At 43.5% G+C, this 24,967-nt stretch overlaps 1 protein-coding gene and 1 long non-coding RNA gene across 3 annotated transcripts; one reads left to right on the top strand and one right to left on the bottom strand.

The window, feature by feature from the left end:
- Positions 1-1,765: 1,765 nt before the first annotated feature.
- Positions 1,766-5,231, bottom strand: LOC115896885. The gene is made up of 3 exons (XR_004056795.1): positions 5,132-5,231; positions 4,730-4,952; positions 1,766-1,814 (listed from the first exon to the last, which is right to left on the bottom strand). It is a non-coding gene; the product is annotated as an uncharacterized LOC115896885 (long non-coding RNA).
- A 1,753-nt stretch (positions 5,232-6,984) lies between these two features.
- On the top strand, positions 6,985-14,372 carry LOC104673850 (HLA class II histocompatibility antigen, DQ beta 1 chain). Of its 2 annotated transcripts, XM_030928591.1 has the most exons (5): positions 6,985-7,303; positions 8,747-9,016; positions 11,544-11,825; positions 12,337-12,447; positions 13,594-14,372. In XM_030928591.1, exons 1-5 carry the CDS (start codon positions 7,138-7,140, stop codon positions 13,605-13,607), a joined length of 843 nt encoding a protein of 280 aa, XP_030784451.1. In that variant the 5' UTR covers positions 6,985-7,137; the 3' UTR covers positions 13,608-14,372. The 2 variants fall into 2 exon arrangements, with proteins under 2 accessions (XP_030784451.1, XP_010376315.2); XM_010378013.2 differs by lacking the exon at positions 13,594-14,372 and having other exon boundaries at positions 12,337-13,571.
- Positions 14,373-24,967: the final 10,595 nt, after the last annotated feature.

Raw genomic sequence — 24,967 nt, 5'->3', positions numbered from 1 at the left:
ATTCCAAATAGGAGAAATTGGCCAAAACAAAGGGGTTACAGGGCCCATGCAAGTCTGAAATCCAGTAGGGCAGTCAAATTTTTTTATTTTATTATTTTATTTTTATTTATTTATTTTTTTGAGATGGAGTCTCGCTCTGTCGTCCAGGTTGGAGTGCAGTGGCATGATCTCTGCTCACTGTAAGCTCTGCCTCCCGGGTTCATGCCATTCTCCTGCCTCAACCTCCTAAGTAGCTGGGACTACAGGTGTCCACCACCATGCCCGGCTAACTTTTTTATATTTTTAGTAGAGACGGGTTTCACTGTGTTAGCCAGGATGGTCTCAATCTCCTGACCTTGTGGTCCACCCACCTCAGTCTCCCAAAGTGCTGGGATTATAGGCATGAGCCACTGTGCCTAGCCACAGTCAAATTTTAAAGCTCCAAAATGATCTCCTTTGACTCCAGATCTCACATCCAGGTCACACTGATACAAGAGGTGGGTTCCCTTGGTCTTGCGCAGCTCTGCCTCTGTGGCTGTGCAGGGTACAGCCTCCCTCCTGACTGTTTTCAAGGGCTGGCTTTGAGTGTCTGTGGCTTTTCCAGGCCCATAGTGCAAGCTGTCAGTGGATCTACCTTTCTGGGGTCTGGAGGATGGTGGCCCCTTCTCACAGCTCCACTAGGCAGTGCCTCAGTAGGGACTCTGTGTGGGGGCTATGACCCCACCATTCCCTTTCACACTGCCCTAGCAGAGGTTCTCCATGAGGTCCCTGCCCCTGAAACAAACTTTTGCCTGGGCATTTGGGCATTTCCCTACATCTTCTGAAATCTAGGTGGAGGTTTCCAAAACTCAATTCTTGACTTCTGTGCACCTGCAGACTCAACACCACATGGAAGATGCCAAGGCTTGGAACTTCCACCCTCTGAAGCCACAGCCTGAGCTGTATATTGGCCTCTTTCAGCCATGACTGGAGCAGCTGGAACACAGGGCACCAAGTTCCTAGGCTGCACAAGCACGGGGACCCTGGGCCTGGTCCACAAAACCACTTTTTCCTCCTGGGCCTCTGGTTCTGTGATGGGAGGGCCTGCTGTGAAGGTCTCTGAATATGGCCTGGAGACATTTTCCCATGGTCTTGGGGATTAATATTAGGCTCCTTGCTACTTATGTAGATTTTTGCAGCTGACTTGAACTTTTCCTAAAAAATGGGATTTTCTTTTCTACTGCATCACCAGACTGTAGTTTTTCTGAACTGTTATGCTCTGTTTCCCTTTTGAAACAGGATGCTTTTAACAGTACCCAAGTCACCTCTTGAATGTTTTGCTGCTTAGAAATTTCTTCTGCCACATACCCTAAATCATCTCTCTCAAGTTCAAAGTTCCACAAATCTCTAGGGCAAGGGCAAAATGTTGCCAGCCTCTTTGCTAAAACATAACAAGAGTCACCTTTGCTCCTGTTCCCAACAAGTTTCTCATCTCCATCTGAGACCACCTCGACCTGGACCTTATTGTTCATGTCACTATCAGCATTTTTGTCGAAGCTATTCAACAAATCTCTAGTAGGTTCCAAACTTTCCCACATTTTCCTATCTTCTTCGGAGCCCTCCAAACTGTTCCAACATCTGTCTGTTACCCAGTCCAAAGTTGCTTCCACATTTTTAGGTATCTTTTCAAGAACACCCCACTCCTGGAACCAATTCACTATATGAGTTCATTTCACACTGCTGATGAAGACATACTGGAGACTGGGAAGAATAAGAGGTTTAATTGGACTTACAGTTCCACATGACTGGGGAGGCCTCAGAATCACGGTGGGAGGTGAAAGACACTTCTTACATGGCTGCAGCAAGAGAAAATAAGGAAGAAACAAAATCAGAAACCTCTGATAAACCCATCAGATATTGTGAGACTTATTCACTCTTATGAGAATAGCATGGGAAAGACTGGTCCCCATGATCAAATTACCTCCCACTGGGTCCCTCTCACAACACGTGGGAATTCTGGGAGATATAATTCAAGTTGAGATTTGGGTGGGACACAGCCAAACCATATCATTGGGTATATACTCAAAGGAATATAAATCATTCTATTATAAAGATACACACATGTGTATGTTTATTGAAGCACTATTCACAATAACAAAGGTATGGAATCAACCCAAATGTCCATCAGTGATAGACTGGATAAAGAAAATACGGTACATATACACCATGGAATACTATGCAGCCATCAAAAGGAATGAGATTATGTCCTTTGCAGGGACATGGATGGAGCTGGAAGCCATTATCCTGAGCAAACTAATGCAGGAACAGAAAACCAAATACTGCATGTTCTCACTAATAAGTGGGAGCTGAACAATGAGAACACATGGACACAGGGAGGGGAACAGCACACACTGGGGCCTGTGAGGGGCAGGGGCAGGGAGAACATCAGGATAAATAGCTCATGCATGCTGGGCTTTATACCTAGGTGATGGGTTGATTGGTGCAGCAAACCGCCATGCCACACATTTTCCCATGTAACAAACCTGCATGTCCTACACATGTACTCTAGAACATAAAACAAAATAAAATAAAGAAACAATTCAATTCAAAAATGGGATTTTTTAGATTTCTCATATAAGTAAGATCATGCATTACTTGTCTTTCTGTGTCTGGCTTATTTCACTTAGCATAATGTCCTCTGGGTTCATGCATGTTGTCACAAATAACAGTGTGAAAGAAAAATAGAATCTTGGGACCCCAAACTCATTACACCAAGGGAAAGTTAATCTTGAGGACTGAGGCAGCAATACTGTCTTCCTTTTGTTCCCAAACAGAAGATGGTAATTTCACAACCCTGTGTCATAACCTCATTTCCTCTACTCTTTCCCTCTTTTCACATGTTTACTTAATTTTATGTAAAAGGTAGATTTACTGAGCATAAGATAATTAATAATCAACTTTTTCCTCTACTCTCTTTTCACAAGTAAAATGCAGATTTACTGAAGCTAATCAAAGACTCAGGAATGTAACCACTTGTGTCATGGCCTACTCTTCCCTCTTTTTTTTCTCCTTCCCCTCCTGCTTGCTCTTTCTCCTTTAAACACTGAAAGTTCTCAAAATTCTCTTTGGCAAAAACATGGATCACAGATGCTCCTGTGATTTGTATTTTTCCCAGCTGTATTCCTCAACCTTGGCAAAATAAACCTTTAATTGATTGAGACCTACCTCAGTCACTTCTTGACTTGCAACAGCATTTCCTTCTTTTTAAAGCATGAATAGGATTTAATTGTGTATACATACTACATTTTCTTTATCTATTCATCTGCTGAATGACACAGGCTGATTCTATACCTTGACTATTGTGAATAATGCTGCAAGGAACATAGGAGTATAGTTATATTTTCAAGATACTAATTTTAAATTCTTTGTCTACATCCTGCATATGGGATTACTACATCATATGATAGTTCTATTTTTACTTTTTGAGGAACTTCCACTTTGTTTTCTATAACGGTAGTTCTATTTTTACTTTTTGAGGAACTTCCACTTTGTTTTCTATAACGGTTGTACTAATTTACATTCCCACCAACAGTGTACAAATATTTCCTTTTGTCTACATCCTTAACACTTGTTATCTTTTGTCTTTTTGATAATAGCCATTCTGACAGATGTGAGGTGATGTGTCATTGTGATTTAAATGGAATATCTTAAGTTTTCCTATCTGAGGATATAAGAGTACTCTCCCCCAAATATTACTGCTAATGTTGCTGTTTTGCATGAACCATGGCCTTGAGCTGAGTCCTTGGACACATGAGTTCTTGAGGACTTGGATATGGGTTTAAGTACTCAAGAACTATATATATTTTTATGTGGCTGAATATTAGGGCCTGTCTTTACTGGTAAGAACTTATAGAAAAAGGAGACATGATAAAGATCTCACAAAGAGATATTGAAGTTTTTTTTCTGGGAATGAAGGAACATGGTGACTACTAATCTAGAGGCCGGGGGAAGAGCTGTCTCTGGAAATATCCCAGGCATCACTAGGGAACCAGAAGTAGAGACAAGCAGAGGTGTGCTGGAAAGAGTGACATGTGTAGGTTAGCTCTGGGTGGTTTAATCACCAGTGGTCCAACTGAGGCGATGTGTGAATGAGGAGATTGACAGGAAGAAGGAACCTGAAAAGATAGATTGGGAAACAGAGCTTCATTGTACAGCATAACTGCAGGCAGCTTGGTTTTCGTCCCAGTCTTCTGTCTTTAAGGGCTATTTTCATACAGCATGAGGAGCCATGGGACTAGTGAGATCTGGGCTTCTGTGCCAAGATCACCCACATTCCTCATTTCCCCTCAAATGTTCCAAATGCCTTGTACCAACTGATTTTCTATCTTCCTGCTAAAGCTTTTCCCATGCTCCTACTCCTTCACCCTCCATCATCCTCCAATTCTCATCTGACTTCCACCCTGGAGTTTCACCATGGCCACTTGCTTGTGGGAGCCACTGTCTGAACACAGCCCCTGAATGCTACTGATTTGGCTCTTTCTTCAGATTCTCTAGACTGAGATTTTAAAGAGATAACTTTGTGCCAAGAGAAAGGACCTAGTTTATATGTGCCACGAAAAATTCTTATATATAACTGGTTACCTAGGAGTTGATATAAAAGAAATATGTAAGTGGCTTCACAAAAAATTTTGAAAAATTTAGGGATAATTGCTTGATAAATTTTAATTAAAGGAAACCAATATTCTGGGAGCAGCATTTCTAGTTACATTACCATTGGCATTAAGGAGGCCACAGAACCTTTCAGAATATACAGTGATCTTGATTCCTGAAGTAAATGCAGGATAGGGTCCTGGATGGTCCTTCTGGTGACAGGATGACTCCTATGTTCACATTCAACTCCGCTGACCAAGCACAGATTCCAAGAGATGCTGACCAGGGAAGATGATTTCTCCCTTGATTCCGCAAAGAAGGAGTCCATGACTTTTTCTTCCGCACTGAAAGAAGAGAGAATGCCCCTTGAAGACAGTCTCCCTACTGTAACCCTGACCCTCCCTACTAATGGCAGTGTCTTTTTAGCCCATTTACCCACATGGGGTAAATGCTCTAATTGCTCTGCCCCCACAGAGGCTAGACAGGCGATCCAGGTGAGACACTCTAAATAAGGATGCTTGACCTAGTTTCTTTCTTCTCTGGCCTTATTCTGCCTGAATGCCCTGAATAATGCAGCAAGGATACAGCCAAGGTAGACAACTGTAGAGAAGGCTGGGTCAGGCAGACAGAGCTGGCAGAAGCCCGAAGCAAAACCTTTCCAGTGAGGTTTTAGCTAATCAGAAAAAGGCTCTAAAGTGACACTTGTTGCTAGCTGAAAAGTCTGTGTGAAGAGGCCTGTGAGACTGGGGAATCCCCAGATCTGATGCAGCCTTTGCCTCAGAATAAACCTGTGGGAAGTTTTCCCCTTAGACAGGAAGGAGAGGATGGATTAGAAGCCTGTATTCTGAGGGACACTGAGGTGGGGGCTAAGGAAGGACACTGAGGGCATCTTCAGGTCTCTCTGCCTATTCTTCCTTGCCCCAACTCCATTCCAGGTGTGAGTATGGTTCCTCCTTTATGCGCCCATCACAGCAGTAGAGACCCTCCTTAGACTGGGTTTACCCTGATCCTGAGTACACCACTGCTGCTGGACACCCAGTGGCAACTTTCCCAGTCTCAGGTGCTCTAGAATTCTGCACTGAATAATACAGAACATTGGAGTGGCTCAATACTTTCATGTGCCACTATTGCAAACCTCTTGCTGTTGCCTCTTTCTTCTTTTTACCTGGCAAACTTATATTCTGATTTTAGATTGTATTCTCTACTTTAAAAGCAGAACCTAAAATTTCGGGAAGATAAAGGAAGAAAGGGAGAGAAGAAGAGAGATGGAGATATTTACTGCCTTGGTTGAGGTCAGAAGTAATGTTTGCCAGACATTGTTCTAATTGCTTTATAACCATAAGTACTGTCCCTAGTCACTGGCAAGAGCAGCCTGATAAGTTATAAGATTATTTATAAAAACACATGATGTGGATATATCCATAAGGAACTGTTAAAAAAAATAGAATTGAAAAAAACACATTGATACTTCTGCCATTTGGGATTTGATGTTTAGGGCTGGCACAGTAAATCTGTGAGTCTAAACACTTTCTCCATCATTAGTACTATTCAGAACCTAAGAAATACTTCTCTATAGCTTTTACTCTGTCTCTTCAAAAATAAACATGACTGTGTCTGAATACTGTAAAGGTTTGTGTATTGTGCCTTTGCTGATATCAGATGCACCTATTTCATGGTTCGGGGAGGATTTAAACAGCTGAAGAACTTAAAAGAGAAATGTCAACTTAATTGATTTTTCAAATACTTTCACTTGAAGAGCATAAATACAATATATTCTTGCATAATGAAGAATCATGTACCAGCAGGGGTGGGTGTCAATTTTTTTTTGGCTTGTTTTCTTGTTCCACATATTAACCTGATAGTTACACATAACAGTTGAGGAGCCTTTTGTAATATTAAACAAGACAAATTAATCTTAAATTTGTATATGTTAAGATCTAGATGTAACATGCATGAAACATGACCCACATTTTACAAAGAGAAGCCTGGGGCGAAAATAAATTCAGTAATTTGTTGACTCTCCTAAAGCACATTAGCGATGGAACTGCAACTCACCATTATTTCCTTCTAAGAACTTTGCTCTTTTCACCCAAACTTAAGGTTCTTCAATGTGTCTAAGACAACAGCACTAAAAATTTCGGTAACAGCAATTTTCTCTCCCCTGAAATATGATCCCCACTTAATTTGCTTTTTTAAAAATCCCAAGTATAATAACTGGTTTTTAATCAATATTACAGAGATGTTTACTGTTGAATCGCATTTATCTTTTGCCTCTCAAAATCCCTGAGGCATCCAATCTTCAGCTCTTCTATAATTGAGAGGAAATTTTCGCCTCAAATGTTCATCCCGTGCAGTTTGAAGATGTCACAGTGCCAGGCACTGGATTGAGAACCTTCACACAAAAAATGTCTGCCCAGAGACAGATGAGGTCCTTCAGCTCCAGTGCTGATTGGTTCTTTTCCAAGGGATCATCCAATCCTACCACGCACGGAAAATCCACAGGTTTTTATTCTTTCTGACAGGTACATCATGATCCATCAGGTCCGAGCTGTGTTGACTACCACTACTTTTCCCTTCGTCTCAGTTATGTCTTGGAAGAAGGCTTTGTGGATCCCTGGCGGCCTTCGGGCAGCAACTGTGACCTTGATGCTGGCGATGCTGAGCACTCCAGTGGCTGAGGGCAGAGACTTTCCTGGTAAGTGCAGGGCGGCTGCTCTCCAGAGCCTCCACTCTGGGAACAGGCTGTCCTTGGGCTGGGGTATGGGGGATGGTGATCTCTATGATCTCGGACACAATCTTTCATCAACATTTCCTCTCTTTTGGGAAAGAAAGCTATGTTGCATTCCCATTTATCTTTTAGTGATGAGGTGAGTACAATCCAATCCCCATCCTACAGGCTTAAGCCTGGAAGAGGAGGAGAGAGGAGGAAAGAGGAGAAAAAGTGCACATTTACTACCAGTGATAGGACAAAGTGAGCATGGGGTTATTTTTGAAGATATGAATTTCTCCAAAGACACAGCAGCATTTGTCCTTTCAGCCTGCCCTAGGACTTTGCCTGGACTAAATATTATGAGATCCTGCACTGGGAAATGTAAGGCAGCAATGGTGTCTGTAGTCTCCGTATTTGAGGAAAAGTAGTCTGTATTCCTGACTGACTGGAGCATTTGTGGAGACAAAATCTTGGTACTGAGGGAAGCTGCCTGGCTGACCACAGACAGGGAGTCTTCAGGTTTCACTGATTTATGGGCAAATGGTGACTTGAGTGGGATTCAGAGACCCGAGTTGATGGTGGACTAAATTTAGCAGAAAGAAGGATGTAAAGAAAGGAAATAACACATACTGTGAAACCACTCACTTCAGACACAGAACAATACTTTACATAAATTCTCTCTCACTCCTTCTAACATCCTGTGTGTAGATATGATTTTCTTTTACACAATTATATTTGTGATATGGATATTCTGTTACATAACCTGCCCAAGCTGGTGACTGCCACAGTTTAATTGGAATCTAGTTTATCAAATTCAAAAGCTTGTGCTCTTTCCATGAATAAATGTTTCTATCTAGGACTCAGAGGTGTAGGTCCTTTCCAGCATAGAAGGGAGTGAACCTCAATGAGACTTGGGAGGGTAAATCCTTCCTTCCGGGAAGGAAGATATTTTACCCAGGGAGCAAGAGAATACGCGTATCAGAACGAGGACAGGGTTAATTCCTGGACCTATCTCATCATTCCGTTGAACTTTCAGGTTTATGTGGATAACTTTATCTCTGAGGTTTCCAGGAGCTCCATGAAAAATGGGATTTCATGCGAGAACGCCCTGATCCCCCTAAGTGCAGAGGTCCATGTAAAATCAGCCCGACTGCCTCTTCGCTGGGTTCACAGGCTCAGGCTGGGACAGGGTTTTCCTCCCTTTCCTGGATGTAGGAAGGCAGATTCCCGAAGCCCCCAGAGAGGGCGGGCAGGGCTGGGCAGAGCCGCCGGGAGGATCCCAGGTCTGGAGCGCCAGGCACTGGCGGGCGGGAACTGGAGGTCGTGCGCTCAGTTCCACAGCTCCAGGCGGGTCAGGGCGGCGGCTGCGTGGGCGGCTGAGCTGGGGCTTAGCTGGGGCCTGACTGACCCGCTGGTGATTCCCCGCAGAGGATTTCGTGTACCAGTTTAAGGGCCTGTGCTACTTCACCAACGGGACGGAGCGCGTGCGAAGTGTGACCAGATACATCTATAACCGAGAGGAGTACGTGCGCTTCGACAGCGACGTGGGGGTGTACCGGGCGGTGACGCCGCAGGGGCGGCCTGACGCCGAGTACTGGAACAGCCAGAAGGACATCCTGGAGAGGACCCGGGCGGAATTGGACACGGTGTGCATGCACAACTACGAGGTGGCTTACCGCGGGATCTTGCAGAGGAGAGGTGAGCATCGTCGCCCCTCCGTGAGGCCCACCCTCGGCCAAGGCCCCGAGTCTCTGTGCCGGGAGGGGCGATGGGGGCGCGGCCTCTGAAATCTGAGATCCGTTCATTCCACCCCAGGGGACAGGAGGCGGCGGCGGGGGCGGGGGGGTTGGTGCGTCGGAGGGGCAGGACCTAGGGCAGAGCAGGGGGCAAGCAGAGTTGGCCAGGCTGCCTAGAGTCCCCCCAGCCTCCCGGTCCATCAGCCTCGTCCTCTGCTCCGCACGTTTCTCGCCTCGTGCCTTATGCGTTTGCCTCCTCGTGCCTTGCCTTGGCTAAGCAGTTCTCTGTGCCCCGAATGCCCACCCTCTTCCCCTGCTCACCTGCCCCGCTAACACTGCCCCACCCAGCAAGGCCCACGTGCGCAGCTCGCACCACAGGAAGCTTCAGGCTTGGCCTGGTGGAGTTAGGGCTGCGCCACAACTGCGCGCAGGGCATCCAGCAGTTACAGTTGCGAAATAAGATATTTTGACTTTTTGGCTTCAAATCATTATTCATCGTAATTCTGTTTTCTTAAATGGCTATCACTAATCGCAGAGGTCTTCGAGGCGAGAGACTGTTTAAATTATTGTATGCCTGGTACCTGACACATTGACTGGTATGTGGTATAAGCTCAATGATCTTCTGTTAAATTCATGAATAAATGTACTCAGCTGCCAGTCCACTTAGGTTCAAGAAAAAACAGAGGCTTACAAATAGACTTTATTAATTATTTTATATCATTTTGCTTAATGCTTTAAACTCTTATTGACTTGGATATTAATAGAGTTTGTGAATACAAAGTCTGAGGAAAAAAGTGTTTGCTAAAAATAAAAACAATGCTTGAATGATGTTGTAAGGCAGAGTTTTAACTTCTTACAAAAGCTGAACAAAAGGCACAATGCAAAGGGCAGAAGTTTGGGAATAAATAGATTGAAGCCATTATATTATTGGATAAAAATAGTTTCAGATTGCTTTTGGCCTAGGTTCTCCCCTCCCCACATCACTATCCACTTCAGAAATAAACATTCTGAAAGTTAATTTTACCCATTTAGTGAGCACTTATTTCTAGACAGTGGCCTTATCAAATACCATATATGTGATGTCATTTAATCTCACAGTTGCTTGTGCATTAGAGATTAGCATCACCACTTTATATATCCTAATGTTGGTACATGATAAACGCTTCAAGTAATCGCCCACAATTCCTCACCAAGACCTTAAGTCTCCCAAAGTATACAACATTCTTTATATTCCTCACTACACCTCTATAGAGTCTAAGGGATGTAAGGCCTTCTTAAAGCCAGTTTTGAACAGAAGCAGCAATGAGTCTATTCCTGTTTGTTCTCCGTGTTAATGGGACAAAATGATACTTTCAAGGCATTGAAAATTCACTGATTAATCAATCCCTAGTCGGATCCCAGTGTTATCTGTGCAGGTTCACAAAACTTTTAATTTACTTTATACTCCCTTGCCTTCTTTTGACTCACATCCTACTGCCAGCAAGTACTTATATTTTTGCTACTCCAGTTCTATTTCCATAAAATATATTTTATCGTCTTTTCTCATAAATTTGTGCCCTCTATTTTTACTCCCGGTCTATTTAAGATGAACAAATCTTATAAAGCCACATAGCTGACTGTGATTTCAGTTGGACACCAGGAAGGAGAACCTAAAGAAAAGTTCAAGTTCGAGCAGAAACTGTGATTCCTTATGGATGATGGATCAAGAGTGCCGTTTAATTGGGGTGCAACCTGCTGACCTCAGCAAATCCCAATTATATTATATGTTCACATTACAGGCTCATTAACCCAGGCTGACCTCTGCACGGATCTCAGAATATTTTCTATGGAGAACATACATGATAATGTCTGATTTCAGAACAAGAAAGTAATTCTCAATAGCAAGGAAATGGAGTAGGATAGGCAGCTGGTAATTAAACTCACCTGTGTGTTAAAAAGAAACTAAGAAAAAAAGAAAATGAGAGAACATATTACTAAATAAAAAAGTCACACATTAAATTAAATATTTGCTATAGTTTCACACTAAGAGAATAAAGGAAATGCAATAAAGCGACCTGAAAGGTAAAGGATGAGATTTGTAAAGAGGCGGGGAAAGATGTGTCATTTTTTTTTTTACTATGAGCAGCAATCTGAGAAGATAAAGGAATCGAGTTATGGGCAAACATGATGTTTGATCAGTGTTATTTGTTTTGAAGACCTGCCTACTTTTTTTTTCAAATATTACAAATTTTTGAAATAAGATTCTTTTTGTTTTTTGCTGTCTGTTACTAGATTGCACATTCTATAAAGGCAGGCACCATGGTATGTTGTTTATCTTTGGATTCTCAGTGATTGTCAAATTTATATTTGTTGAATGAACCTTAATCCAAGACTTGGACTCCAGGTATCTTTCCACTCTGGTTCCAAGGAGGGACCCTTCCTCATGGCAGACGTGCTGTGTGATCTCACATCTCACTCCTATGTCTTTTCCTGTCTGTTACTGCCCTCAGTGGAGCCCACAGTGACCATCTCCCCATCCAGAACAGAGGCCCTTAACCACCACAACCTGCTGGTCTGCTCAGTGACAGATTTCTATCCAGGCCAGATCAAAGTCCGGTGGTTTCGGAACAATCAGGAGGAGACAGTCGGCGTTGTGTCCACCCCCCTCATTAGGAATGGTGACTGGACCTTCCAGATCCTGGTGATGCTGGAAATGACTCCCCAGCGGGGAGATGTCTACACCTGCCACGTGGAGCACCCCAGCCTCCAGAGCCCCATCACCGTGGAGTGGCGTAAGGGGATCTTGAGTTTCTGTTACTATGGGCCCCACAAGACAAACAGCTCCTTCTGATCCATTCCTTCCCATCTCTTATCCCTGATGTCACTACTGAGCTGGGAATCACAGGAGACTAGAGCACCTCTTGCTCCATGGCAAGCGCATCAGAGGAATCCTGATCTCATCACCTTTCCAGATGCTAGGGAAATTACTCTGCATACTGCTGCTCTGGATCCCAGTCATGATAGCTCTGAGGGACTGATTCTTAGGGCTGGTGATTGAGATCTTAGGGTCTAAGGTTATGCATGAGTTCCTGAGGAGCAGAGATTTGCTTCCCTACTTTCTCACCTACTCACTGTATCCAAGGACCTATTGGCTGGTCTTTCCCTCCCTTAGGGGTGGTCTGAATGGAGAACTAGGTTACTTTGACGCCTTCAACTCCTGCACCTCAGACTGGACTTCAGCTCCTCAGCAGGGATGCTATGGGGTGTGTGGACAAGCACTAACACTCAGGCTCTGCTCCTTAGGGGCTCAGTCTGAGTCTGCCCAGAGCAAGATGCTGAGTGGCATTGGAGGCTTCGTGCTGGGGCTCATCTTCTTTGGGCTGGGCCTTATCATCCGTCAGAGGAGTCAGAAAGGTGAGAAACCCCAGGGGAAAAGGGGAAGATGGGCTGCGATCCAGATCCTTTGTTCAGAGATATCCTGTCTCTAGTTGTAGCTCTTTCCTCCTGACCCTGAGAGGAAGAAGGCTGGGCTGGAGGTGGGAGGAGACAGGACAAGATTGGAGGAGGCATTGGAATCTGATTTTACTGGTTGAAAGGCAGCCCTGTCACAGAGCTGACTGATAGAGCTTATTCCAGGGCGTCCTTACCATTCATCATTGTCTCACTGGCTCCTCTCTAAAAGCTTCCTCCATGAAGAGGGTCAGAGCCTCAGCCTCCTTGCCTTCTAGTGACGATTTCCTTTGTTTCAGGGGATTTTCAATTAAGGTGCTTAAGGCCTTGAAGAACATGGATGGGAAGAGAATATAACTCTAATTAAGTCACACGTGTCATTTTCCTTTGGGTTGAGAGAGTAGCTGTTAGTGTAATGAGACCTTTCTCTGCATAACCTCCTTTTGTAGGACCTCAAGGGCCTCCACCAGCAGGTACTATTTCAGCCATGATCCAATGATCCGGGGAGGGCACAGGTGTAAGAGGGAAGAGCATGAGCTGAGTGGACCTGACCACAGTGGTCTCTGTTCATGGCCTGTTTGCTGCTATGGGGATCAAGACTTAGGCGAGGTTTGCCAGTTTCTGGGAATCTCCATAGGTTGTTTCCCAGAACCAAGCCTTAACTTTGGTAGCATCTTCTTGTGAAATGTGGAGCCAGAACCACAGCTTAAATGTTAGACACTAGGATGATGCCCACTTTGTGCCACATTTTGGTGGCTCCTGCCTGTAGGCATTTTCCAGTGACTGAAAGAGGCCACTAGTGGTGGAGATGAGGTATCATCCAATTTCCTAAAAAGATTGAACCCTTCATATTCCCCAGAAGAATAACAGCTATTCCCCTACTTCCTATACATCTGCATCAAGCTGAAGTTCTATGTTCTCATGAGCTGATTTCACCTTTGCACAGATCTTGGGGGAGGTGACGTATCTTCCTTATCACTTCATCACCCTGGACGTCATCACCCTGAACCTCAACTTTCTCTGTCTGAAGCTGCAGGGGGCAAGGGGTGGGGGAGATGGCAGGCCCACCAGCATGCCCTGTGCTGATCATCCCTCTTCTCTCTTCTCCAGGGCTCCTGCACTGACTCCTGAGACTATTTTAACTGGAATTGGTTATCACTCTTCTGTAATGCCTGCTTGTCCCTGCCCAGAATTCCCAGCTGCCTGTGTCAGCCTGTCCCCCTGAGATCAGAGTTCTACAGTGGCTGTCATGCAGCCACCAGGTCATCTCCCTTCATCTCCACCCCAAGGCGCTGGCTGTGACTCTGCTTCCTGCACTGACCCAGAGCCTCTGCCTGTGCATGGCCAGCTGCATCTACTCAGGCCCCAAGGGGTTTCTGTTTCTGTTCTCTCCTCAGACTGCTCAAGAGAAGCACATGAAATCCATTACGTGACTTTAGAGCTTTTTTACATAATTAAACATGATCTAGAGTTATCTGTATTCTCAATTTCCTTAATTGAGCAGAGGCAGGAAATCACTGCAGAATGAAGGAACAACCTTGAGGTGACCCAGCCAACCTGTGGCCAGGAGGGTTGTACCTTGAAAAGACACTGAAAGTATTTTGGGGTGTGAAGTCAGGGTGGGCAGAGTAGGTAGAAAATCACTTCAATTGTCATATCATTGATGGTTCTTTAATATTGATGTTCAGTGCAGTGGCCTGAGAATACCCCAGCCTCTCTTCTGGTTTGGTGAGTGCTGTGTAAGTAAGCAAGGTGGAATTGTTTGGGGACAGATATGGTGATCCTTGGTCACTGGTATTTCAAACATTCTGGAAATCACATCGATCAAGAATAAATTTTATTTTTAAGAAAGCAAAACCAGCAATAAAAGTACTATTTTTGAGTCTAAATGGTAGAATCCCAAATATATTTTGTTCATGGTACAAAGGAAGCCTAGAGTCAAGTTGATTTCAGAAGTGACTAGTTCCAGATACTCAATGAGATCTTCACCTCTCTCTGTTATATCTCTATCTGGGCATCTGTCTCTCTTTCTCTGTGTCTCTTTGTCCCTGTATAGTTCTTTCTACACGTCTCTCTGCATCTTTGTCTCTGTCCCCTTGTGTCTTTCACTACATTGTTGCCTTTCTTTCTATTTTTCTAATCCATTGTCACTGTTTATCTGCATTTTTTTCTATCTCCATGTTTCCTTTTGCATCTATTTTTCTGCATTTCTCTTCCTTATCACTTCTTCTCTCTCTCTCTCTCTCTCTGTGTGTGTGTGTGTGTGTGTGTTTATCTGTCTCTGTTATATATATTTCTAGAATGTCTACCAGAGTTTTAACAACTTTAGGAAAGATTCTGATTGGCCGAGCCTGGGTAACACGCACACCTCTCACACACACCATCCTGTGCATGGGAGGCTGATAGTCAGCATTGTGCCCATCCCTCTTATTAGGAAGGAGGACTGGATTTTCCAGATCCTTGTGGTGCTGGAAATGACTTCCAGTGTGCAGATGTCTATACCAACCTTGTGGAGCACCTCAGCCTCCAGAGCCTCCTCACAGTGGAGGGGTGTAAGGGGCAGTTTGTTTCTTGTGGAGCCCACAGGACAAATGGCATAGCTCCCTCTGGTTCTAGGGTCCCTCATTGGGAGTACCTGTTCACAGCCATTCCATTCCTTGTCTGAGCTCCCTTTGTCATTGACACAGTAACGCATTGATTCCTGATGACACTCTCTTCCCGGTTATGAGGAAGGTCACTACACACTGTGGCCCCTTTGATGTGAGCCCAGCCCTGAAGCTCTCAGTCTCTGAGTTTTGTCATGAAGACAGAGTCTGGGAGCTTCTGTGAGGTTATGTAAGGCCATGACCCCGAAAGCAGACATCCCATCTTCCTTTCTCCCTCACCCACACACTGGGCCTGAGGAGTCTTTGGCAGGCACTTCCTTCTTATGGACAAGGTCAGAGTGGAGAACTAGGTCTCCTTGGGACCTTCATCTCCTGTACTTCAGGCTGTCATGCAGGTCGTCAGACAGGGACACCGGCACACAAAAAGGCATCGACACTTGAGATTCTGCTCCCCAGGGTTATAGTATGAACTTTTCCCAAGCAAAATGCTGAACGGAGTCAAAAGTTTTGTGCCGATTTTGTCCTCTTCCTTGGGGTGGGCATCGTCATTCACCATAGGGATCAAAAGGGTGTGATGCTTCTGGGGAAATGGGGAAGGCATGTGCTGGGTTGTCCCGGGTGTCCTCAGTCTCTATGTGTAGCTCCTTGCTTTTGATCCTGCAAAGGGAAAAGGCAGGGCTGGGGATTGAACAAGACTCAAAGTTTGGGGAGACATCAAGATCTGATTTTTCTAGTTGAAGCATAAGCCCTATAATCCAGGTGGGTAGTAGATTATATTCTAGGATGTTCTTACGGTTCAACATCGTCACACTGAACACATGCTGGAAGATTCTTTATTAATGAAAGAGTCAAAATCTTCTCTTTCTTCCATTGACACTTTCATAGAAACAACTATTTTTTTGCACCCAAATTTCATTGGACAGTATGATCTCTAATGGATAATTTAATTAAAATGACAAGTATATCCTGTAAAGAACTGAGTCTCAGGCTGGGCGTGGTGGCTCAAGCCTGTAATCTCAGCACTTTGGGAGGCCGAGACGGGCGGATCACGAGGTCAGGAGATCCAGACCATCCTGGCTAACACGGTGAAACCCCGTCTCTACTAAAAAATACAGAAAACTAGCCGGGAGAGGTGGCAGGCACCTATAGTCCCAGCTACTCGGGAGGCTGAGGCAGGAGAATGGCGTAAACCCAGGAGGCGGAGCTTGTAGTGAGCTGAGATCCAGCCACTGCACTCCAGCCTGGGCAACAGAGCGAGACTCCATCTCAAAAAAAAAAAAAAAAAAAAAGGCCGGGTGCGGTGGCTCAAGCCTGTAATCCCAGCACTTTGGGAGGCCGAGACGGGCGGATCATGAGGTCAGGAGATCAAGACCATCCTGGCTAACACGGTGAAACCCCGTCTCTACTAAAAAATACAAAAAACTAGCAGGGCGAGGTGGCGGGTGCCTGTAGTCCCAGCTACTCGGGAGGCTGAGGCAGGAGAAGGCATAAACCCGGGAGGCAGAGCTTGCGGTGAGCTGAGATCCGGCCACTGCACTCCAGCCTGGGCGACAGAGCGAGACTCCATCTCAAAAAAAAAAAAAAAAAAAAAAGAACTGAGTCTCAGCATACAACTTGGAGGAAAGTGTGTTCTAGAGAAAAACTTACCAGTCTTGAGTATTTGTCCTTACCTTAGATAATAACAGTATATCTTTTGGAGACCATGGTGCTCGCCAATATTCCAAAGCTCCTATATATTCCCCAGTCTTTTCTGCTGTTAGGTTGGGGTCATTTGACTGACACTAGCCAATAGAACTTGCAAATAGGTGCATGACGGTGTATGAGATGCTGGAAACTCCATAACCAGAGTCACTTGAATAACTGTGGAATTAAGTCTGCTTATTGAATTAAGCCACTAAGATCTACTTTTTACTGTGAGTTAAGATCTTATTGCAACATAACCTTGCCTTTCCTGATTATCATTAAATGTTTAACTTAAGGAACAAAGTTCTTAAGTTAATAGAGTGAATCAGTTGAGTTAATGGAAGTTAAGAGATGATTCTTAAAAACAAAAAAGTAAAAAAACAGAAAACTTTATTTGAACAAGAAAAAGTTAAGAATGTTGCACTTCAAAAGAATTTTAAATTCATTATTTTTAATTGACAAATAACTGCATTTATAGGGTACTATGTGACTTTTTGATGCACGTGATTAAACCAGGTTAATTAAAATATCCATCACTTCACTTTTTTGTGGTATGAATATTTAAAATCTCTCTTAGCAATTTCCCTGTTTTTATTAGTTTCTTTTTTTTTTTAACTTTTTTTTTTATTATACTTTAAGTTCTAGGGTACATGTGCATAACGTGCAGGTTTGTTACATATGTATACTTGTGCCATGTTGGTGTGCTGCACCCATCAACTCGTCAGCGCCCATCAATTCGTCATTTATATCAGGTATAACTCCCAATGCAATCCCTCCCCCCTCCCCCTCCCCATGATAGGCCCCGATGTGTGATGTTCACCTTCCCGAGTCCAAGTGATCTCATTGCTCAGTTCCCACCTATGAGTGAGAACATGCGGTGTTTGGTTTTCTGTTCTTGTGATAGTTTGCTAAGAATGATGGTTTCCAGCTGCATCCATGTCCCTACAAAGGATGCAAACTCATCCTTTTTTATGGCTGCATAAAATTCCATGGTGTATATGTGCCACATTTTCTTAATCCAGTCTGTCACTGATGGACATTTGGGTTGATTCCAAGTCTTTGCTATTGTGAATAGTGCCGCAATAAACATACGTGTGCATGGGTCTTTATAGCAGCATGATTTATAATCCTTTGGGTATATACCCAGTAGTGGGACGGCTGGGTCATATGGTACATCTAGTTCTAGATCCTTGAGGAATCGCCATACTGTTTTCCATAATGGTTGAACTAGTTTACAATCCCACCAACAGTGTAAAAGTGTTCCTATTTCTCCATATCCTCTCCAACACCTGTTGTTTCCTGACTTTTTAATGATTGCCATTCTAACTGGTGTGAGATGGTATCTCATTGTGGTTTTGATTTGCATTTCTCTGATGGCGAGTGATGATGAGCATTTTTTCATGTGTCTGTTGGCTGTATGAATGTCTTCTTTTGAGAAATGTCTGTTCATACCCTTTGCCCACTTTTTGATGGGGTTGTTTGTTTTTTTCTTGTAAATTTGTTTGAGTCTTTGTAGATTCTGGATATTAGCCCTTTGTCAGATGAGTAGATTGCAAAAATTTTCTCCCATTCTGTAGGTTGCCTGTTCACTCTGATGGTAGTTTCTTTTGCTGTGCAGAAGCTCTTTAGTTTAATCATATCCCATTTGTCAATTTTGGCTTTTGCTGCTGTTGCTTTTGGTGTTTTAGACATGAAGTCCTTGCCCATGCCTATGTCCTGAATGGTACTACCTAGGTTTTCTTCTAGGATTTTTATGGTATTAGGTCTAACATTTAAGTCGCTAATCCATCTTGAATTAATTTTTGTATAAGGAGTAAGGAAAGGATCCAGTTTCAGCTTTCTACTTATGGCTAGCCAATTTTCCCAGCACCATTTATTAAATAGGGAATCCTTTCCCCATTTCTTGTTTCTTTCAGGTTTGTCAAAGATCAGATGGCTGTAGATGTGTGGTCTTATTTCTGAGGACTCTGTTCTGTTCCATTGGTCTATATCTCTGTTTTGGTACCAGTACCATGCTGTTTTGGTTACTGTAGCCTTGTAGTATAGTTTGAAGTCAGGCAGCGTGATGCCTCCAGCTTTGTTCTTTTGACTTAGGATTGTCTTGGCAATGCGGGCTCTTTTTTGGTTCCATATGAACTTTGAAGCAGTTTTTTCCAGTTCTGTGAAGAAACTCATTGGTAGCTTGATGGGGATGGCATTGAATCTATAAATAACCTTGGGCAGTATGGCCATTTTCACGATATTGATTCTTCCTATCCATGAGCATGGTATGTTCTTCCATTTGTTAGTGTCCTATTTTATTTCACTGAGCAGTGGTTTGTAGTTCTCCTTGAAGAGGTCCTTTACATCCCTTGTAAGTTGGATTCCTAGGTATTTGATTCTCTTTGAAGCAATTGTGAATGGAAGTTCATTCATGATTTGGCTCTCTGTTTGTCTGTTACTGGTGTATAAGAATGCTTGTGATTTTTGCACATTGATTTTGTATCCTGAGACTTTGCTGAAGTTGCTTATCAGCTTAAGGAGATTTTGGGCTGAGACAATGGGGTTTTCTAAATATACAATCATGTCATCTGCAAACAGGGACAATTTGACTTCTTCTTTTCCTAACTGGATACCCTTGATTTCTTTTTCTTGCCTGATTGCCCTAGCCAGAACTTCCAAGACTATGTTGAATAGGAGTGGTGAGAGAGGGCATCCCTGTCTTGTGCCAGTTTTCAAAGGGAATTTTTCCAGTTTTTGCCCATTCAGTATGATATTGACTGTGGGTTTGTCATAAATAGCTCTTATTATTTTGAGGTACGTTCCATCAATACTGAATTTATTGAGCGTTTTTAGCATGAAGGGCTGTTGAATTTTGTCAAAAGCCTTTTCTGCATCTATTGAGATAATCATGTGGTTCTTGTCTTTGGTTCTGTTTATATGCTGGATTACGTTTATTGATTTGCGAATGTTGAACCAGCCTTGCATCCCAGGGATGAAGCCCACTTGATCATGGTGGATAAGCTTTTTGATGTGCTGCTGAATCTGGTTTGCCAGTATTTTATTGAGGATTTTTGCATCGATGTTCATCAGGGATATTGGTCTAAAATTCTCTTTTTTTGTTGTGTCTCTGCCAGGCTTTGGTGTCAGGATGATGTTGGCCTCATAAAATGAGTTAGGGAGGATTCCCTCTTTTTCAATTGATTGGAATAGTTTCAGAAGGAATGGTACCAGCTCCTCTTTGTACCTCTGGTAGAATTCAGCTGTAAATCCATCTGGTCCTGGACTTTTTGTGGTTGGTAGGCTATTAATTATTGCCTCAATTTCAGAGCCTGCTATTGGTCTATTCAGGGATTCAACTTCTTCCTGGTTTAGTCTTGGAAGAGTGTAAGTGTCCAGGAAATTATCCATTTCTTCTACATTTTCTAGTTTATTTGCGTAGAGGTGTTTATAGTATTCTCTGATGGTAGTTTGTATTTCTGTGGGGTCCGTGGTGATATCTCCTTTATCCTTTTTTATTGTGTCTATTTGATTCTTCTCTCTTTTCTTCTTTATTAGTCTTGCTAGAGGTCTGTCAATTTTGCTGATTTTTTCAAAAAACCAGCTCCTGGATTCATTGATTTTTTGGAGGGTTTTTTATGTCTCTATCTCCTTCAATTCTGCTCTGATCTTAGTTATTTCTTGCCTTCTGCTAGCTTTTGAATGTGTTTGCTCTTGCTTCTCCAGTTCTTTTAATTGTGATGTTAGAGTGTCAATTTTAGATCTTTCCAGCTTTCTCTTGTGGGCATTTAGTGCTATAAATTTCCCTCTACACACTGCTTTAAATGTGTCCCAGAGATTCTGGTATGTTGTATCTTTGTTCTCATAGGTTTCAAAGAACATCTTTATTTCTGCCTTCATTTCGTTATGTACGCAGTAGTCATTCAGGAACAGGTTGTTCAGTTTCCATGTAGTTGAGCGGTTTTGATTGAGTTTCTTAGTCCTGAGTTCTAGTTTGATTGCACTGTGGTCTGAGAGACAGTTTGTTATAATTTCTGTTCTTTTACATTTGCTAAGGAGTGCTTTACTTCCAATTATGTGGTCAATTTTGGAATAAGTGCGATGTGGTGCTGAGAAGAATGTATATTCTGTTGATTTGGGGTGGAGAGTTCTATAGATGTCTATTAGGTCTGCTTGGTGCAGAGATGAGTTCAATTCCTAGATATCCTTATTAACTTTCTGTCTCGTTGATCTGTCTAATGTTGACAGTGGAGTGTTGAAGTCTCCCATTATTATTGTATGGGAGTCTAAGTCTCTTTGTAAGTCTCTAAGGACTTGCTTTATGAATTTGGGTGCTCCTGTATTGGGTGCATATATATTTAGGATAGTTAGCTCTTCCTGTTGAATTGATCCCTTTACCATTATGTAATGGCCTTCTTTGTCTCTTTTGATCTTTGATGGTTTAAAGTCTATTTTATCAGAGACTAGGATTGCAACCCCTGCTTTTTTTTGTTCTCCATTTGCTTGGTGGATCTTCCTCCATCCCTTTATTTTGAGCCTATGTGTGTCTCTGCATGTGAGATGGGTCTCCTGAATACAACAGACTGATGGGTCTTGACTCTTTATCCAGTTTGCCAGTCTGTGTCTTTTAATTGGAGCATTTAGTCCATTAACATTTAAGGTTAATATTGTTATGTGTGAACTTGATCCTGACATTGTGATATTAACTGGTTATTTTGCTCGTTAGTTGATGCAGTTTCTTCCTAGCCTCGATGGTCTTTACATTTTGGCATGTTTTTGCAATGGCTGGTACTGGTTGTTCCTTTCCATGTTTAGTGCTTCCTTCAGGATCTCTTGTAAGGCAGGCCTGGTGGTGACAAAATCTCTAAGCATTTGCTTATCTGTAAAGGATTTTATTTCTCCTTCACTGATGAAACTTAGTTTGGCTGGATATGAAATTCTGGGTTGAAAATTCTTTTCTTTAAGAACGTTGAATATTGGCCCCCACTCTCTTCTGGCTTGTAGAGTTTCTGCCAAGAGATCTGGTGTTAGTCTGATGGGCTTCCCTTTGTGGGTAACCCGACCTTTCTCTCTGGCTGCCCTTAAGATTTTTTCCTTCATTTCAACTTTGGTGAATCTGGCAATTATGTGTCTTGGAGTTGCTCTTCTCCAGGAGTATCTTTGTGGTGTTCTCTGTATTTCCTGAATTTGAATGTTGGCCTGCCCTACTAGGTTGGGGAAGTTCTCCTGGATGATATCCTGAAGAGTGTTTTCCAACTTGGTTCCATTTTCCCCCTCACTTTCAGGCACCCCAATCAGACGTAGATTTGGTCTTTTTACATAATCCCATACTTCTTGCAGGCTTTGTTCATTTCTTTTTCTTCTTTTTTCTTTTGGTTTCTCTTCTCGCTTCATTTCATTCATTTGATCCTCAATCACTGATACTCTTTCTTTCAGTTGATCAAGTCGGTTACTGAAGCTTGTGGATTTGTCCCATATTTCTCGTGTCATGGTTTTCATCTCTGTCATTTCATTTATGACCTTCTCTGCATTAATTATTCTAGCTGTCAATTCTTCCACTCTTTTTTCAAGATTTTTAGTTTCTTTGCGCTGGTTACGTAGTTCCTCCTTTAGCTCTGAGAAGTTTGATGGACTGAAGCCTTCTTCTCTCATCTCGTCAAAGTCATTCTCTGATCAGCTTTGATCCATTGCTGGCGATGAGCTGCGCTCCTTTGCAGGGGGAGATGCGCTCTTATTTTTTGAATTTCCAGCTTTTCTGCCCTGCTTCTTCCCCATCTTTGTGGTTTTATCTGCCTCTGGTCTTTGATGATGGTGACGTACTGATGGGGTTTTGGTATAGGTGTTCTTCCTGTTTGATAGTTTTCCTTCTAATAGTCAGGACCCTCAGCTGTAGGTCTGTTGGAGATTGCTTGAGGTCCACTCCAGACCCTGTTTGCCTGGGTATCAGCAGCAGAGGTTGCCGAAGATAGAATATTGCTGAACAGCGAGTGTACCTGTCTGATTCTTGCTTTGGAAGCTTCCTCTCAGGGGTGTACTCCACCCTGTGAAGTGTGGGGTGTCAGACTGCCCCTAGTTGGGGATGTCTCCCAGTTAGGCTACTCAGGGGTCAGGGACCCACTTGAGCAGGCAGTCTGTCCATTCTCAGATCTCAACCTCCATGTTGGGAGATCCACTGCTCTCTTCAAAGCTTTCAGACAGAGTCGTTCGGGTCTGCACAGGCCTCTGCTGCTTCCCCTGTTGTTTTTTAGCTGTGCCCTGTCCCCAGAGGTGGAGTCTACAGAGACAGGCAGGTTTCCTTGAGCTACTGTGAGCTCCACCCAGTTCGAGCTTCCCAGCGGCTTTGTTTACCTACTTAAGCCTCAGCAATGGCGGGCGCCCCTCCCCCAGCCTCACTGCTGCCTTGCGGTTAGATTGCAGACTGCTGTGCTAGCAATGAGGGAGGCTCCGTGGCCGTGGGACCCTCCCGGCCAGGTGTGGGTATAATCTCCTGGTGTGCCCGTTTGTTTAAAGTGCAGTATTGGGGTGGGAATTACCCAATTTTCCAGGTGTTGTGTGTCTCAGTTCGCCTGGCTAGGAAAAGGGATTCCCTTTCCCCTTGCGCTTCCCAGGTGAGGCGATGCCTCGCCCTGCTTCAGCTCTCGCTGGTCGGGCTGCAGCAGCTGACCAGCACCGATTGTCCAGCACTCCCCAGTGAGATGACCCCAGTACCTCAGTTGAAAATGCAGAAATCACTGCTCTTCTGTGTCGCTCGCGCCAGGAGTTGGAGACTGGAGCTGTTCCTATTCGGCCATCTTGCTCCGCCCCTCAGTTTTTTTTTGTTTTTTTGTTTTTTTGTTTTTTTTTTTTTTTTTGAGACAGAGTCTTACTCTGTTGTCCAGGCTGGGGTGCATTGGTGCCATCTCCACTCACTGCAACCTCCGCCTCTGGGATTCAAGCAATTCTCCTGCCTCAGCCTCCCGAGTAGCTGTGACTACAGGCATGTGCCACTATGCCCTTCTAATTTTTGTACTTTTAGTACAGACAGAGTTTCACCATGTTGGCCAGGCTGATCTCAAACTCCTGACCTGAGATGATCCTCCCGCTTTGGCCTCCCAAAGTGCTGGGATTGCAGGTGTGAGCCACCACGCCCGGCTGCAGTTTTCAAATATGCAATACAGTTGGCCCTCTGTATCTGTGGGTTCCACATCCTCTGATTCATTCAACTGTGGATTGAAAATATTTAGAAAAAAATGAAAAATAAGAATATAACAATAAAAATAATTCCAATTCAAAGACAATAGAGTATACAACTATTTACATAGCATTTACACTGCATTGGATATTATAAATAATCTAGAGATGATTTAAATTACATGGGAGGATAGGCTTAGGTTATATGCAAAAACTAAGCCATTTTTAACAAGGGACTTGATCATTCTCAGATTTTGGTACACAGAGAGGGTCCTGGAACCAATTCCTCGTGGATACTGAGGGACGACAGTACATTATCATTAACCGTAGTCACCATGCTGTACAATCGATTTCTAGTACTTACTCCTCCTGTCTAACTGAAACTTTGTACTTTTATTTTTTTTGAGACAGGGTCTAGTTCTGGCTAGAGTGTAGTGGTATGATCACAGCTCACTGCAGCCTTGACTTCCCAGGCTCAGTCCATCCTCCCACCTCAGTCTCTGGAGTAGCTGGGACTACTGGCATGTGCCACCATGCCTGGCTAATTTTGTATTTTTGTAAAGACAGAGTTTCACCATGCTGCCCAGCTGGTGTTGAACTTCTGGGCTCAATCAACCCACCTTCCTCAGCCTCCCAGAGTGAGGGGATTACAGGCATAAGCCACCACACCCTGCCCTTCTTTGTACCTTTTGACCAACATCTTCTCATTCCTCCTTGCCCCGCTCCCTACTACCCCCACTCCCCCACCTGCCGTGATTTTGACTTTTTTAGATTCTACATGTAAGTGAGGTCATGCGGTATTTGTCTTTCTGTGCCTGGCTTTTTTCACTTAACATAATGTCCCCCAGGTTCGTCCATGTTGTAAATGACGTAGAAGATTTCCTTCTTTTATAAGGCTGAATAGTATTCCATTGTGTATGTAGACCAGTTTCTTTTTCCACTCATCTGCTGATGGACACTTAGGTTGATTCCATCTTTTGGTCATTGTGAGTAGTGCTGCGATGAACTTGGGAGTACAGATATCTCTTTGATACACTGATTTCATT

The sequence above is a fragment of the Rhinopithecus roxellana genome, chromosome 4 (genome assembly GCF_007565055.1).
Source record: "Rhinopithecus roxellana isolate Shanxi Qingling chromosome 4, ASM756505v1, whole genome shotgun sequence".
Lineage (NCBI taxonomy): Eukaryota > Metazoa > Chordata > Mammalia > Primates > Cercopithecidae > Rhinopithecus > Rhinopithecus roxellana.
Note: the sequence above shows the minus strand (reverse complement) of the source record. Positions and strands in the feature narration are given on the sequence as shown.